Source organism: Canariomyces notabilis (genome assembly GCF_033297395.1).
Source record: "Canariomyces notabilis strain CBS 508.74 unplaced genomic scaffold N656scaffold_33, whole genome shotgun sequence".
Lineage (NCBI taxonomy): Eukaryota > Fungi > Ascomycota > Sordariomycetes > Sordariales > Chaetomiaceae > Canariomyces > Canariomyces notabilis.
Genome location: NW_027041855.1, coordinates 280810 through 294032, shown reverse-complemented (window position 1 = coordinate 294032; position 13223 = coordinate 280810). Strand labels below are relative to the sequence as shown.

At 55.7% G+C, this 13223-nt stretch overlaps 7 protein-coding genes across 7 annotated transcripts; 2 read left to right on the top strand and 5 right to left on the bottom strand.

Annotated features, from left to right (window-relative positions):
- Positions 1-1676: 1676 nt before the first annotated feature.
- N656DRAFT_718369 (t-SNARE) lies at positions 1677-2764 on the top strand (the record flags this gene model as incomplete). Its single annotated transcript, XM_064812275.1, has 2 exons — positions 1677-2409; positions 2469-2764. The coding sequence occupies 2 exons, from the start codon at positions 1677-1679 to the stop codon at positions 2762-2764; spliced, it is 1029 nt and encodes a 342-aa protein (XP_064665928.1).
- A 432-nt stretch (positions 2765-3196) lies between these two features.
- N656DRAFT_784392 (uncharacterized protein) lies at positions 3197-4986 on the bottom strand. Its single transcript, XM_064816160.1, has one exon. The coding sequence runs from the start codon at positions 4632-4634 to the stop codon at positions 3597-3599; it is 1038 nt and encodes a 345-aa protein (XP_064665927.1). The 5' UTR covers positions 4635-4986; the 3' UTR covers positions 3197-3596.
- A 239-nt stretch (positions 4987-5225) lies between these two features.
- N656DRAFT_784391 (RING/U-box) lies at positions 5226-5988 on the bottom strand. Its single transcript, XM_064816159.1, has 4 exons — positions 5699-5988; positions 5600-5631; positions 5472-5535; positions 5226-5399 (listed from the first exon to the last, which is right to left on the bottom strand). Exons 1-4 carry the CDS (start codon positions 5838-5840, stop codon positions 5326-5328), a joined length of 312 nt encoding a protein of 103 aa, XP_064665926.1. The 5' UTR covers positions 5841-5988; the 3' UTR covers positions 5226-5325.
- A 65-nt stretch (positions 5989-6053) lies between these two features.
- Positions 6054-7564, top strand: N656DRAFT_761831 (Rhodanese-like protein; the record flags this gene model as incomplete). The annotated part of the gene is made up of 2 exons (XM_064813253.1): positions 6054-7446; positions 7510-7564. The coding sequence occupies exons 1-2, from the start codon at positions 6449-6451 to the stop codon at positions 7562-7564; spliced, it is 1053 nt and encodes a 350-aa protein (XP_064665925.1). The 5' UTR covers positions 6054-6448.
- A 435-nt stretch (positions 7565-7999) lies between these two features.
- Positions 8000-10357, bottom strand: N656DRAFT_801975 (GMC oxidoreductase; the record flags this gene model as incomplete). The annotated part of the gene is made up of 8 exons (XM_064818194.1): positions 8000-8053; positions 8123-8895; positions 8960-9346; positions 9402-9473; positions 9535-9661; positions 9728-9812; positions 9879-10080; positions 10159-10357. 8 exons carry the CDS (start codon positions 10355-10357, stop codon positions 8000-8002), a joined length of 1899 nt encoding a protein of 632 aa, XP_064665924.1.
- A 114-nt stretch (positions 10358-10471) lies between these two features.
- N656DRAFT_438942 (uncharacterized protein) lies at positions 10472-11193 on the bottom strand. The gene is made up of 2 exons (XM_064809658.1): positions 10977-11193; positions 10472-10907 (listed from the first exon to the last, which is right to left on the bottom strand). The coding sequence occupies exons 1-2, from the start codon at positions 11003-11005 to the stop codon at positions 10586-10588; spliced, it is 351 nt and encodes a 116-aa protein (XP_064665923.1). The 5' UTR covers positions 11006-11193; the 3' UTR covers positions 10472-10585.
- A 189-nt stretch (positions 11194-11382) lies between these two features.
- On the bottom strand, positions 11383-12690 carry N656DRAFT_792651 (glycoside hydrolase family 18 protein; the record flags this gene model as incomplete). Its single annotated transcript, XM_064817097.1, has 3 exons — positions 11383-12142; positions 12203-12514; positions 12584-12690. 3 exons carry the CDS (start codon positions 12688-12690, stop codon positions 11383-11385), a joined length of 1179 nt encoding a protein of 392 aa, XP_064665922.1.
- Between the last annotated feature and the right edge of the window lie 533 nt (positions 12691-13223).

The window sequence follows — 13223 nt, the reverse complement described above, 5'->3', positions numbered from 1 at the left end:
CCAAAACCACGTATTTTGGCTTTGAATTGACGAAGATGTGGTGGTTTGAATGTTGTGGGTGGTATTGTGGAAGACGTGTTGTAAGACGCGGTTGTGTAAGTGGGGTGAAAATGTGAACCTTTTTTTGACCCTGATTTTAGGTTTATGGCACAGAGGACCAAGATGGCCATGACGGTAACTGTTGCAAGCAGTTTTGACTCCAAAAGTACGGATAGAATGTAGATACATATGGATCTGCCGATATACCTAGGATTCGGATGATAAGCAACTAAATGACATCCCACCACGGGGTGAACGCATCCTAGCGGTGAGCTAGAGACTGGTCTAGCATGGAACATTATGCTAGGATGATGCATACTCCGTACAAGCACATGGAACCTCCCCTACGAGTCTAGCTGCCGGCACACTGGGGCTGATGCTCGCGAAGCACCCCAGGCTGGGACGGAACTAAAAGATTAGTGTATGTAGGTACGTACATACTGTACTTCGTATATATCGGTACTCAACAACAGGTCGATATCCCAAATGCCAATCAGCAGTACGGATACAGTACATGATATTCACAGAGACAAAATGCTGTCCAGTGAAGATTGGGATTTGTTACCAAATCGGGTGCACCAAGCAACAACCTGGAATTTTTGCTTAGTGGAGGGCTTCCCCTATGCGGGTCATTTCAACGTTGTCGCACGTATGGAACCAGTGGGTGTTCCTGTCGATCCCCGTTCTGAAACGCCTTCTGTCGCCGGGTCTGGCCGGAGCATGGGGTTCCAGTGGCTGCAGGCCGAGCCTTGCTAGCCAGATGCACCCCTGCCTGTCAAGTTGCACAGTCCCAAGTCGCTTGGTCGTGATTCACCCGCGATTCAGGCCCTGTACTGGACCCTGCCGAGCCTACGCACCGTCCACTGGCTGTGCCCACACACAGCCGAGCGCTTCCTCTTTGTCTCGTTGGCTGCTGCATGACGGGTCGGTCGCCAAGGGAACAATTGGACAGAACAATTACGAAGTACGGATACCGCAGCAATAAAGAACAGCCTCTTGTGAGACCGCGCCACACCCCCCTAACCTTCTTTGGGTCCGGCCTCCTGAGGATCTTACCGCCCTCATTTTACCAAACTGTTCCCTCCACAACTTCCAATTCTTGCAGGCCTTCTTAGATTTGTTTCCCTATTCTTTTCGATCGCTCCCACGGTCTTCGCATTTTCTTATGATAGCTTCAATACCTTAGTACTAAAAAGCTCCGAACCCGTACAACGGCAACTACTCAGCGTTCTCGATTCGCGTCCCCGTGCCACGGTGCCTTCACACGTACACGACTGTCCATATAGGGCGCCTGGGCCCTGATTCCTCAAGATGAGTGTCAGTCGCTGTCATCCATTTCCACCACCAGATAGAGTCGTGGCTAATCCCACACCAGTACGGCGGGTACAACAACTCGTACAATTCGTACAACAACAATGGCGGCAGCAACGGGTACGCAAACCTTCGAATCACTAGATCGTCTACTCAAGTCCTGGCTACGGGGGAGGGTGAGCTCGAACTGACAAGCTCTGCAGGGGATATGCCAATCCGTTCTCCGACCGAAATGCTGCAGGATACAACTGTGAGTGAAGACTAAGGGGTTCGATCACAAGGCGTAGATTCCTAACCGCGGATTATAAGCAGCTCCAAACGTCGAGATGGCGTCGTTCAACCAAGGGGGCCAAAAGCCAATCCTTCAACGATGCTCAGAAATCAACAACGGGGTCAGCGAGGTTGAGAGCAAGCTGAACCGGATTGCTATGCTGCAGAAGCGATCGCTCAGCGAATCCGGCAACTCGGCGACCAAGCAGGAGCTGGACGCGTTGACCGAGGAAACCATGGCCCAGTACCGAAAATTGACCCAACAAGTTCGGGAAGTTAAGTCCGATCCCGCGAGCGGCCAGTCCATGAATGCCTCCCAGGTGCGCTTCGTCGAGAAGCGGCTCCGAGACGCAATTCAAAAATATCAAGAGCTGGAATCGGGATACCGCACCGAGACGCGGAACCAGGTGGAGCGCCAGTTCCGCATCGTTCGTCCCGATGCCACCGACGCCGAGGTCCGCGAGGCCGTCGAGAACAGCAGCAGCGATCAGGTCTTCCAGCAAGCGCTCATGCGCAACGCCCGCCAGGCCCAGGCCAACGAGGTCCTCGGCGCCGTCAGGCAGCGTCATCAGGAAATGTTGGAGATTGAGAAGAGATTGGGCGAACTCCTGGACCTCATGCAGGATATGCAGGTCTTGCTGGCCAAGCAGGAAGTGACAATCGCCCAAATCGATACACAGGCCGAACAGGCTGCCGAAGACATGGTCAAGGCGAACGAGCAGCTGGAGTCGGCCGTCGTGACGGCAAGGAAGACGCGCAAGAAGAAGTGGATTTGCTTGGGTATCTGCGGTACGTCATCCTTTGGTCCTCGTCTTGCGTCGTCTTTGATCACTAACCGGTATATCCAGTTGCCATCGTTGTTATCATCGTCGTTGCCGTGGTCGCATATATCATGGTCAACCGCGCTTCGCAAGGCGGCGGCAATAAGAAGCGCAGCCTCCTTCAACGAGATGTCCTGGCTGATCTGCAGATGAATACGGCCCGCTCCATCGAGTTTGCCAATGACCAGCCGGTAGCCCGTTCGATCGACCACATCATCCCCCCGACTACAAGGCGACGAATCTCGAGACTGGGAAATGTAGCCGCTGAGAAGCGGTTCGTTGTCGATTTGGACGGTGCCGACCCAACCGGGGCCGACAAATGAGTTGTCTCCCTGACCAATGCTTGCGACGCTTCTTGGTATGGGCGGGGCCTTGCGGAGCGAATAGCACGGCTCGGTCCTGATATTTATATATCTCCCCGCGTGGCTTGTTCATCGGGAAAGAACGGAACCTCTTCCTGCTATGCCGCAGCCAAGTTGAAGAGTTTCAAACGTCGCTGCCAGCCCCAGCCCGTTCCGTTGGTATGCGTTGTTTGACGTGCTGCGGGAATGTCTAGGCGCTTTGGGTAGACGCTATCTATCCCAACCCAGACGCCCGTTCTTCTGCCAGTCGACAGGCGGGGTTGTCGACCACTGCGAGATTTGGTTGGTTTGCCAATTGGATTACTTTGCTTTCTTGGGGAGTCTTAGCATTGCGTGCTGTTGGCGAAATATCAGGCGTTACAGGGTACCCCCAGGTTTCTTGTCATTCCGCACCGCTGTATAGGGCATTGTAATAAAAATCATGCTGTTCGCGTCTGCTAGGTTCGGGATTTATATGTCCTCTAAAGGGCAGCATACTCAAACCAGGAACCTATGACTTTACTTCTTTACTTACTCTATTTGTGAGGCACGAAGAATACTGGGCGTGGACATGATTGCAGATGATTATCTTCTGGTATAAGATCCCATGCAGATGCGCCAAACACAATCAGGCTCCAACGACCTGAGCTCCCGCCATGGAGCTCGCCGTGTAGGTCGCTCCCTTAACATAGGGCCAGCGTGGATTTGAAGCTGCCTTCTCTGAGCTCTAAGGAGAGTGTACCGGCTGGACGTCGGTCTCATTGCTTGTGAATCATCATCGGCGGCCTCGGCTGAATGAAAACCGGCTTGCCGCTCATCCTTTCCTCACGGTAGTGGCCTCCGAGACCTGGTTGAGCCCGTCCCCGGTAGCAGCGGCGGCGGCAGCAGCAGCAGCTCGCTGTCTTGCCGCACCAGCCTCGACCACCCTCCGCAGAACCCCCATCCGCTTGTCAAACTCGTGCAGCAGATCGGTGTACTCTTGGACGGCTGGTGTTGCTTGTTGCTGTCGACCCGCGATGCCTGGAGAAGAAGACTGTAGCTCTGTCCCCTCGGGCGGCGTCACGCCCTTGTTGCTGCCTCCTGCCGCTGCCGCTGCCGCTGCGGCCATGGGACCCCCGGAGGAGGAGGATGGCTCGATGCTCACGCCCTCAATCTTCAGAACCAGCCCGCTGTTGGGGGCACCGCCGGCCGCAACCCCCCCGTCGCCGCCGCCGCCGCCGCCTACAGCACCTCCTCCTTCTATAGCCATGCTGCTCAGGCGCGCAGAGGTCACGGCCCAGTCGGGCGACAGGCTGCTGGCCCAGGTCACTTCCAGCCCGGACCCGTCCGCCGTGGGCTCCATGTCCAGGATGACGGCGCGATCACGGGCCCGGTCGTTGTCGTCATCATCGTCGTCGCCGTTGGCGTCGTCATCGTCGTAGGCCCCGCGATGGTGGTGCGCCAGCGCGGCGGTCAGGAGCTCCGGGTCATCGTCGGCAAACACGTAATGCACCGTCGGATGGTGGACTGTTTGGCGGTTTGAGGCGTGCGAGGTAGACGTGAGCAGAGTGAAGAGCGGTGAGAACGGCGGCGGTTGCTGTTGTTGCGGGGGCGAGAGAGAAGGAGCAGGAGCTTCTCGTTCTCCTGCGAAGGGTGCTGCTGCGGCTGCGACGGGTTGTGATGAGGAATATGCCACGGACGCCGGGCGGGAAGCAACTGCAGCTTGTGCCAGGGCTTCTTGGCGTTCCTGTTCGCGGCGCAGGCTGGACCGGCTGGCGCGGCTGGCTACCGAGGGCCGCGGGCTCGGCGGGATGGAAGAGGCGTGGTAGTGTCCGGCGGCGGCGGCGGGGCGATCAGTGCCGGGATCGGCCATTGCTCGTGGTGCATTCGGGAAGATCACGTCGGACGGGAGGAGTGTCAAAGAATGTGTGGCGGTGTCCAGTGGTGGTCATGGAGGTGTTGATGTTGACGGCGCACGTAACTTGTGGGTGAAGCCACGACCGGACGCGGCATGGTGCGTCTTCTAATAGCTGAGACAGTGCAGGCTAGGCGGATTTAGGGTTGCTGAATAAGAGGTGGGCTCGAGGCAGAATGCCCATCGAACGAATCCAGATTGACATCCAGTTAGGTATAAGGTGAGCTGTTGAGAGGTTGTCTGGTAAGGCTACCGGCAGGATTGTCCAGGCTAGAAGCATGGATGTCTATAAATACAATGATACATACCTTGGACCTAAGAGCGTTAGTGCGCGATCCGGCACCCCGCTACCGTATAGAAATGGATTGGCTGGACGACAGCTAAAGTGATAACGCTAAGCTACTGTACTGTACAACTCAAAGTTTACAAAGATACTACCGTATGTCCTCTACTACGCCAAATACACCAAGGCAGGTTCCCACTTCGATTGTAGTGTAATGCTACTATCAATTCGTGTTTTGGGAGGACATCAACGCTAACTCCCATTTCAGCAAATGGCCTGCCTGGTCCTGTATTGCGATTACCTACCCTTGTATCTCACAAAAACATGATACATGTGGGCGGCGACCCTTGATCGCCTGGGCCAGCATCACTGGGTATCTAAGGGAATCGAAGTGGTGTCCATCATCGATGTCTCGTTTGTTTGCTCAGTCCATTCGAATCCTGTATCACAGTCAGTGATGCTGAGGATGTTCAACTGCCAGAGAGAACCATGACAACGACAACGGGGCTTACTTTGACGACACATGGGACACTGGCCCTTGGCGGAATCTTGTTTTATCCACTCGAGGATACAGTGCTGCAAATAACGCCCGGCATATTAGTCCCACAAGCCGAGAAGAGAGAATAGGCGCGTAACAAACCATGTGGAAGTTGTGGCCACATTTCCCAGACACTAACGTACAAACGAAGTCAGCAAGGTTCTCTTGAGATTGTTATACACGGGTCGGGACTCAACTCACGCAGGGGGCAGTCGTCGCCGGGATATTTGCAGGCCGGACATGTTCCGTCAAAGTGGACCTGGCAGATACCGCATACATCGTCTTCGGGGATATCCCACCGCCAAGTCGCAACGGCATTCCACTTCTTGATCTTTATCTTCATTGTCGGATGGCAGCAGTACGGTTTTGTGTGCCACAGACAAGTTTTTGAGGGTTGATATGTTGGAACGATCCCTTCCAAGTTGTTGGATGTGTTTTGGTTGTACCGTAGTGTTAAGTTACGGAGTATGTACGGAGCTACAGAGAGGTTACATCAATTACAGCACACGACAGTTAGGTGGAGGTGATCTGTGTTCCTTATCAGCACCACCGTGGGGCATGGCGTAATGGAGTCATGGACAGTGGCCCAAGCTCCCCGATCCCACAACCCCGGTGAATCTCCTCCCCGTCTCGGCCCTGAACGGGTCATTGACAAAGAAAAGCGAGGTGCCAACCCCTCGAAGAATCGAGGGCGTCTCGGAAGCCCCAACAGCTTGCATACCCCCTAGCGGGAGACTTCGCCTCTCCCAATTGAAAATAGTCCAGGTTTCATGGGCCACAGAGCAGCAATTTGCTGTCAATTGTGAATGAACTGGTTGGACTAAGTTATCAGACTGAAATCGCTTGCAACGTACAGGTTCTTTTCGTTCTGTTCTCGCTCCTGTCAGCCCACGAGTTATCAAGAGGACGAGCACCACGCAGCCCGCGGCTGCCAGCCCGCCGTCTCTTGCTATGGCGTACCTAACAACCCTGCACCCGTTGCGGGTGTCACTATCGCAATTCGGTTCCCAACAGCCGTGTCGGACTTCAGTCAGATTCACCCTCCTTACCGCCAAAGCGGGAGCCGCCTCCCGCCGGTCCTTTTCCAGCTACCTCGTCACTCCGCAGGAGCTCGCCGAGGCCCTCAAGAAGCGGCCGCCGTCGCCCATCTCGTCCGAGCCGCGCGTGATCCCGCTCTGCGCCTCATGGTTCCTCCCCAACGACCCGCACGGCCGCACCGGCATCCAGGTGTTTCGCGAGAAGCGCATCCCCAAGGCCCGCTTCTTCGATCTCGACAAGGTCATCGACAAGCGCAGCCCCTACCCGCACATGCTCCCCACGCCCAAGAACTTTGCCGAGGCCATGAGCGAGCTGGGCATCCGCCGCGAGGACACGGTCGTCGTCTACGACAGCCACGAGCTGGGCATCTTCAGCGCGCCCCGCGTGGCCTGGACCATGAAGGTCTTTGGCCACCCGAACGTGCACATTCTCAACAACTTCCGGCTGTGGGTGCAGCAGGGTTTCCCCACCGAGTCGGGCAACGTCTGGACCATCGAGTGTGGCACATATCCGATCCCCGAGATGGACGAGGTCAAGGTGGCCAGCTTTGAGGAGGTACGCCAGGTCGCGCAGGACTACAACAAAGAGGGCACCGAGGGCGTGCAGGTCTTGGACGCCCGGTCCTACGGCCGCTGGTCCGGACGGGATCCCGAACCTCGACCCGGCCTGCCCTCGGGCCACCTCCCGGGTTCAGTCAACATCCCCTTCGACGCAGTTCTCGACCCAGAGACCAAGGCATTTCTGCCGCCCGATAAGCTCAAGAAGGTGTTTGTGAAGAAGGGTGTGGACCCTGCGAGGCCCATCATCTCCAGCTGCGGGACCGGAGTGACGGCCTGTGTGATCGAGACGGCGTTGAACGAGGCCCAGTACGGGTCACCCGAGAAGAGGAAGGTTTACGATGGAAGCTGGACGTGAGTAGATGGGTTTTTGCAGTCCATCTAGCAGCTGAACTTCGCTCGCTGACATCTCTGCAGGGAATGGGCGCAGAGGGTCAAGCCCTCCGACTCACTTATTCGTACTGAAGAGTAACAACAGATTCTGTGACACTCAAAGCGTTCTTGGCCGTGTCCGCCTCCCAGCTCGATCTATTTTGTTACTCGGCGCGAGGAGGAACCTGATCTTTGCCTTGTTTTCTACCCCTCTACATGCATATCCCTAGGGCTCTGTTTCCAGCGCACTGCTTTCATGAGCGATCACAAGATGCAGGACTGTTAAGGGCGTTTGGGGTTGGGGAGGCACGGTATTCCCGTACGTTCAAGCAAGCATTAGGCGCGGCATACAAGCGTGACATTCCTCGGGTCCCATCTTCCCTCTGGCCTAATGAGGAGCTATGGCTGCTCGATATGAGAGAAACGTAATACTAGCAAACTGTGCTTCGCACTACTACAGCCCGACCAGTTTCGCCAACACCTGTCCAAGCTCGTCAACTTCAAGCGAGAAGTTGCTAGGATATAAGGAACTCGGTTACTTCGAGCAAGCTCCGGCCAGGCAGTATTCCTTCTTAATGAGATCGGCGAGCTGCACGCTGTTAGCAAGATTCACTTCCAGTTTTTCCACGCCACTGAATTGTCCGAGGTCAACACTCACCCTTTCAGCCGCACCATACATATTCGCCATGGGCGCTCCTGAGATCTGCATGGGCCAATGACTGATATCCGCAACACGCAACCCGGTGACACCATACACCTTCTGTTCATGGGACACGACGCCGCCAAGGTTCCTCGGCAGCATGGCGGCCGTGCAGCACTGGTGGGCGTTGGACGGGTTGATCTGGTCGCGCATGACTGCTGCGATCTGCTCATCCGAAGTCACATTTCCGCCGAACGGAGCCACCTCGACCGGCCCAAGCGCCTGCATCGACGGAGCCGAGAACAGCTGCCGCTGCTTACGAAACAGCGCCGTGTACACCTTGACATCCGTCGGGTCGGTGGCCGTGCGGTAGTCGATGAGCGGATTGTCTAGGGGGTTGGTCGAGTTGATCCTGACTGAGCCCCGGCTGAGCGGCTTGAAGTGGTAGACGAGCGCCGAGTCGGCGGTGCCCCAATGCAGGGAGCCGACCCCGATCGTGGAGCTTTCGAACTGCTTCAACGTGGCGTCGCGCTGGGCGCGGTAGCCCCTGAGAACGGTCGGGTCGACGTCTGCTGGAAGTGAGAGGGCAGGGTCTTGCTGCTTTGCTTCCTTCACAATCTGCTGGTATGAAGACGTCGCGTCTTGGAGCGAGAGCACGCCAATGTTGGTGCTGAGTGTGCTAACGATGCTGTAAGCACTCGGTTGGTGGCCGTCGTAGAGAGCGCGCTGCTCGGCGTTGTACGTGGCGTTCGTCATGAGGCTGCCCGAGTTGGGGACGAGGTTGTTGCTGACTACGCAAGTAGAAGACTGTTAGAAACGACGAATCCAAGCGACAAGGCAGTCAGCATGACGCACAAGTATATGGTACCGTCAGGGTGGGCTGGTCTTGCAGGTTTTGACCCACACCAGGGAGGTCCTCGACAACAGGAATTCCGAACTGATTGAGTAGCTTCTTGGGTCCAATGCCCGAGAGCTGGAGGATCTTGGGGGTGTTTAACCCGCCAGCGGCCAGGATGACCTCCTTGGACGCGTACACGCTCGAGGGTGATGCGCCACCGGCCGTCGGGACATAGCTGATGCCAGTGGCCCGCTTTCCGGTGAACAGTACCTTAGAGACCATGCTGGATGGGAGGATATGGTAGTTTGGCCGCGACGCCGTAACCCTGTCATAGTGATTTCGCCTAGCAGTACTCCTCGTGAATCCGGTGGTAGCATCCACGTCTGAGGGCATCCAGAAGATACCTGCCACAGGTCAGCTGAAGCTACAGGTTGCTCCAGGTTCTGGCATGTACAGTACCTGGTTTCTTTCCAGCCATGGGATCCTTGGTTGGCTTGAGACCGATCTCCTTGGCCGCGTTCCACCAGTTTGCTAGGTGAGCCATCAGCGTCGTGTACGGACGATGAGTCAAGTCATACGGTGAGTCATTTACCACTCCCTGGGTAAAAGTAGTTGGCATATGAATACTGCACTGGACCAGAGTGGCCCCGTACCGAATCATCCCATGTAATGTTGCCCGCCGCGGCCAACGCGGCACTGGGTGCAGTGAAGTTTTCGCTCTGTGAGTAACACCCACAAGTCAGCGTTGGACTCGCCGGGGAGATGAACTGCCATGACGCGCCTACCTTCTTGAAATAAGGCAGCATGTTCTTCCAGCTGTAGTTGGCATTCCCCAGCGCACCCCACGAATCGTAGTCTTCGGCATCACCCCTATTTGTTGGCATAAGTTAGCACCAGGCGTCCCAGTTACGCGCCTGCAGATCTGTCCTTGCGCACCTCAGATACACCATGGCGTTAATGACACTGCCGCCTCCCACAACCTGGGCAGCGATGGTTGGAATCTCCCTGTTCTTTAGACCTGTCTGTGGGACAGTCACAAGATTCGGCCAGAAGTAGTAGTATGGCGCGTAGGCGCCCGGCACGAGGATCCCATCCTGTCCTTGATCGAACGGGCCGGCTTCAACGACGAGCACAGTCACTGCAGCGGTGCGCGGCTCCGTGTTAGCAAGCTAAAGGGGGTCTCTAGATATACGCCAGTAAAACACTATCGTCGTACCATTTGCATCCTCTGTTAGACGATCGGCAAGGGTGAGTCCGGCGATGCCGCCGCCCGCGATGATGAAAGTGTAATTTGAATTGACTGTCTGACGGCTGACAATTGTCGCATGCCGCGGCGCTCTTGCCGACTCTGTTGGGGCAGAGACGGAAGGGGATACAATGGACAGGATGGCCCCTAGAAGATGGTGAGACCGCATCTTGCTGTGATATTCTCTACCTGCGTGGAGGGATCCAGACGTCAACACCGGTCTGGACTTCTTTGAGGAATACCAGGCGGCGGGGAAAAGGCAGACATGATGAAGCACATCCCTGGGTATAGCGACACTTATAAAGAATCAGCTAATTATGACTCTGTTGAAAGCAGAACGGGAGAGCGGTTGAACGCCACATCGCGGGGACTATAATTGCAGGGTTGCATCCCGCAGCTATTGCATTCGATAGCTTGCCGAATTCTCGGGGACAACCCGGCCGGGACCGTGATCCGAATGTCGACGCTCTCGGAACGAAGCGCCTTGCTTGGCCGGATAGGCATGGAGCTCCGAGCTAGCGACAAGGCCAGGCAGGGTTCCGCCCAATGAGATGTTGGAAGCAGGCCTCTCCTGATCCCGAGAAGGGAACAACCCCGAGTGGCCAGTTCCAAAGGGTTGCCAAGACCTTGAGATTCCGCTGCTCGGTATTATCGCAGCCTCGGTAGAGGCTCTAGCCCGTCCATGGTACTCTATCGCAGTAACCACGAGGAGAGGAACACTGGGGCGGTTAGAACCGACGATATCTAGGGTATTCTATACGTAAACGCCTCCCGTAGCGATCACATACCTGGTAAATAATGAGGGAACGAAAACCATGCATTAGGTAGTCGCACAAGAGCAACTCCTGCGCGGACTTCCCAAGAGAGCTTTCTTTCTAACTAATCGTTGGTTTGAAATTCGAACCGCGTTCCGGAAAGCTGTTGGGTACGAGATCTACCTCCGCATTACTTCCGTAGTATTAGCCCACCGTCTGCGACGCGTCAGCCGATCCAAGCCAACACTTCGTTGAATCGTCGATGTGAGATTGCTAGAATCAGGATCCTAGCCGGGCCTAAGGTGGATGTGTCGCCTCCCCAAGCAATCCATCCTGGCCTACCAGCTGCGCTCCAGTCATCCAAATCAATAAACATTTATGAAATGCTACCAACCTTGACAAGTAGCAACTAATCGGCGAGAAAGCAATCAATGAGTTCTCACAGCTCGTCTCTTACCTCATGGTACTTTTCCAAGCCGTCATTTAGTGCAGCCAGATGCTCGAACAGGGGCGCGTCTTCGCCCAGACCCCAGGCGAACACGCCCCCAAGGCGCCTCTGACTGAGTATCGAGGGAAACTTGCGCCTGATGGCATCGGCCGTGTCAAAAGTCCACCATATATCCTCAATGCTGTCCCAAAAGTAGTACCCGCCTCCCTTGTCATCATAGGTCCCTTGATTGAGCGCTCTTTGAAATGATTCGGCCAATTCTTCTGGCACCGGGTCATGCCACGAAAACGCACCGCTGCGTCCGAGGTCGGCTCCCGTGTCAGGATCCTCCAGGAGAAGCGTCGGACAGCCGATCGGGGAGGCCGACTGTTCGCAAGCCTCACGCTCCGTCCGGAAATACTTTACGTAGAAGGCAAAGCCCAGATTGAGCTTCTGTGGCGCTACACCCGCGGCGATGTAGGCGTCGAGGGCCTCAAGGCTCAACTCAACTCCGGTATGGTGTTTGGTCACGGTGTCTCGTCGATTCATCAGGTCATACGTCATGACATTCAGAAAATCGAGGTGGTGCATTATGCGTGGCATCATCTCGTGGGTGAAGGCGAGCATGTCACGCTTCAGACCAGGCACTGCAGCTGAAATCACCTTGTCTGGGCCCAGGGCGGCGCGCAGCTCTTCGAGGAGCAGTGGGTAAGCAGTAATCTCCCAGGCCTTGGCCGAGTTGGGCACCTGCTTGTAGTCTTCACCATTGCCACTGCGGCATTGCCTTGTGTTAGCGAGCCTTTGCTGCTACAGGGTGCACTGGCAAACATACCCTGGATATTCCCAGTCAACGTCGATGCCGTCGGCACCGGTAGCCCTGACCATGGCGGCTACGTTTTCGGCGAAGGCCTTACGGGCCTTGTCGGTACGAGCGGCTACCGAGAAGCCGACCGTATCGCCCCAACCGCCAATGGCAATCATGATCTTGGTTCCCTTGGCAAACTTGGCTCGGAGCTCGTCAACAGTAGTGAATAACGGCCAGTCGGTGCGTCCGGGCTCATTGAAGAGGCCAGGACTCATGAAAGCTACAGCCACATGGGTCACATGATGAAGCTGATCGATTGGAGGAGCAATGGGGTGCTGGCTGAGTTGGAACACGGGTTAACCGGCGGCCGGGATAGTGCTGAGTTTGACTGGGACGGGGAATCATTACCCAGTGAAGTACATGATGCACCTGAAGCCTGTCCCGGATGTTGCCATCGCACCCAAGGGCACAGTGAGCCAGAGGAAGCAGAGGATTGAAAAGCGGAGAAATCCCATGCTTGCTATTTCAGGATTTAACGAAGGAGAATTCGAGCAGCTGGAAAGGAAGTCAACGCAGCATTGAAGGTTTGGGGGTGCGAAGTGGAAGGGCCCTCAGGCTGTGGTAACGAGAGGGGACGGGTGAACGAGTGAACGAGAACTGAATGCTAAGCGGCACGATACCTTATCATCAGCTATTGTGAGTCGTGACTACCCTACATGACCGCTAGAGCAAGTCGCGCCTCGCACATTGGCCACATCGGCGTTAGACTGATGAAAGAGCGAGAACCCTACGGACAAGGTAGCTGCACTCTTCAGAGCTGTTACGTACGTGCATCTTGCTGCAGCACGAGATGTTCGGTTTGAGCAAGGAAAGGTCCGTGCTTTTATATCATCCGTTAACAGACCCCATGTCCATCGTCGATCCACTGCATGATAAAACACGGAAAGAGCCGCTATCCCGGGGCTCCAAAAGCCTCCAACGTCCATAATTGGAGATTGAAAGAATCCCCACCAGTTAATTTCCTAGCTGTACGGGTACAAAGTACAAA

Excerpts from the sequence above, each read along its gene's own strand:
- N656DRAFT_784392 (XM_064816160.1), bottom strand. The coding sequence starts at position 4,634 with ATGGCCGATCCCGGCACTGATCGCCCCGCCGCCGCCGCCGGACACTAC.
- N656DRAFT_784391 (XM_064816159.1), bottom strand. The coding sequence starts at position 5,840 with ATGAAGATAAAGATCAAGAAGTGGAATGCCGTTGCGACTTGGCGGTGG. Across the intron at positions 5,536-5,599 it reads GTGGCCACAACTTCCACATG|CACTGTATCCTCGAGTGGAT; the intron begins GTTTGTTACGCG and ends CGTTATTTGCAG. Across the intron at positions 5,400-5,471 it reads GTGTCCCATGTGTCGTCAAA|GATTCGAATGGACTGAGCAA; the intron begins GTAAGCCCCGTT and ends ACTGTGATACAG.
- N656DRAFT_438942 (XM_064809658.1), bottom strand. The coding sequence starts at position 11,005 with ATGGTTTTCGTTCCCTCATTATTTACCAG. Across the intron at positions 10,908-10,976 it reads GTTCCCTCATTATTTACCAG|TGTTCCTCTCCTCGTGGTTA; the intron begins GTATGTGATCGC and ends TAACCGCCCCAG.